This window comes from Mastomys coucha, unplaced genomic scaffold (genome assembly GCF_008632895.1).
Source record: "Mastomys coucha isolate ucsf_1 unplaced genomic scaffold, UCSF_Mcou_1 pScaffold15, whole genome shotgun sequence".
In the NCBI taxonomy this organism is placed as follows: domain Eukaryota; kingdom Metazoa; phylum Chordata; class Mammalia; order Rodentia; family Muridae; genus Mastomys; species Mastomys coucha.
In genome coordinates, this window is record NW_022196897.1 from 97521388 (window position 1) to 97522845 (window position 1458).

A 1458-nucleotide genomic window follows, 5' to 3' on the forward strand; every position below is an offset into this window, starting at 1 on the left:
TCAGAAATCCACCTGCCTCTGCCTCCCAAGTGCTGGGATTAAAGGTGTGTGCCACCATTGCCTGGCTTAACCATATTTATTGTAGTAAAATATTTTGTAAAATTATTTTAAAACAAATGAGAAATATCATGTTTCATCCTACCACACTTACATGTGTTCATGTTAAAGAAACAATGGTTCTTTAAAAACATTAAAGGGCTGAGGTAGAGACAGGCTAATGTACAGTACTTGCCTAGCAAGTAAAAGGCTCTTGGGTCCATCTCCACTACAGTAATTATAACAATGACAATAGGCATCTCTGTTTGAATATAGTTTGGGTAAGAAATCATATAGTTGTATTACTTCCACATTGCTTATATCCTTATATTCTCTTTCTTCTTATCCACCCCACCCCTCAACCCTTTGCAGAAAACCTTTGGAGTAATTATTTACCAAAGGGTGAGATAATTGAAAAACCATCAGCCAAGTCATCTGATGTCTTGGGCAACTTAAACCATGAGTATGTTCTTGCTGATATTACCACCTCCTTCACTCTTCTGGTGGGGATCTTCTTTCCTTCTGTCACAGGTAAGTGGATAGGGCTTTTACTTGTTTTAGATGGCTGTCAGCCATAGTGAGTGAGTTTTCTCAGGAGATAGAGTTATGTTCTCAATGTTCTGTTTACCCTGGTCTTCAGTATCAGTATGAACATTAGAGTGCCCAAAAGGCTAATAAGTTAACTTGGTGTTTGCCCTCTAGGTATCATGGCTGGGTCAAATAGATCTGGAGATCTGAAGGATGCTCAGAAGTCCATTCCCATTGGGACCGTCCTTGCCATCCTGACCACATCCTTTGTGTGTATCCTTTTTGTGAATTTGGTTTGAGTCATAGTGATGGAATCATGCAGTAGAACTAAGATGATCGATACTTTTATCTAATAATAATGCCATCTCTTACTTCCGCTTAACTTGCCAGATAGTTGGCCTACTTCATAAGCATCATTAAAGCATTTTATAGAAGTAATGAATTTTATAACTCATTTACTGATAGTGTAGTTACTACATAAAGCCAAATGACAACAATAATTTCCTTGACTCTCAGTATAACAGATTTAAGCAATGTTGTCCTATTTGGTGCATGTATCGAAGGAGTTGTTCTCAGAGACAAGTACGTGTAACAACCTTATGTCTGTCTTCTATGACATTTTGTCACTAGTGTCAACACAGATATCAAGAAACCAGGTTATAACTAATAAAATAGAAAATGTATTCATTGAGCTAATATGTGTGTGTGTTTATATACATACACATATTATATACATACATATATAGAGACAGCAGACATATATATCTCAAACTGAGCTTGTGTAGCACATACAACACCCTAGGTTTGATTTTAGCAATACAAAAAAAAAATTGAAAGGGAGATTAAAATATATATGTATAAATTTAGCCTATGATGTGTTTTTTGTTTTTTGTT

The 1458-nt window shown here is 35.9% G+C and overlaps 1 protein-coding gene across 4 annotated transcripts in view; it reads left to right on the plus strand.

Moving 5' to 3' along the window:
• The window catches only part of Slc12a6 (solute carrier family 12 member 6), a 90276-nt gene that overhangs the window by 68778 nt on the left and 20040 nt on the right, over positions 1–1458 (plus strand). For all 4 annotated transcript variants that reach the window (XM_031371341.1, XM_031371342.1, XM_031371343.1 and 1 more), the window contains 3 exons: positions 409–567; positions 739–837; positions 1089–1146. In XM_031371341.1, the coding sequence (XP_031227201.1) occupies positions 409–567; positions 739–837; positions 1089–1146 (316 nt within the window). The remainder of the gene's footprint in view (positions 1–408; positions 568–738; positions 838–1088; positions 1147–1458) is intronic.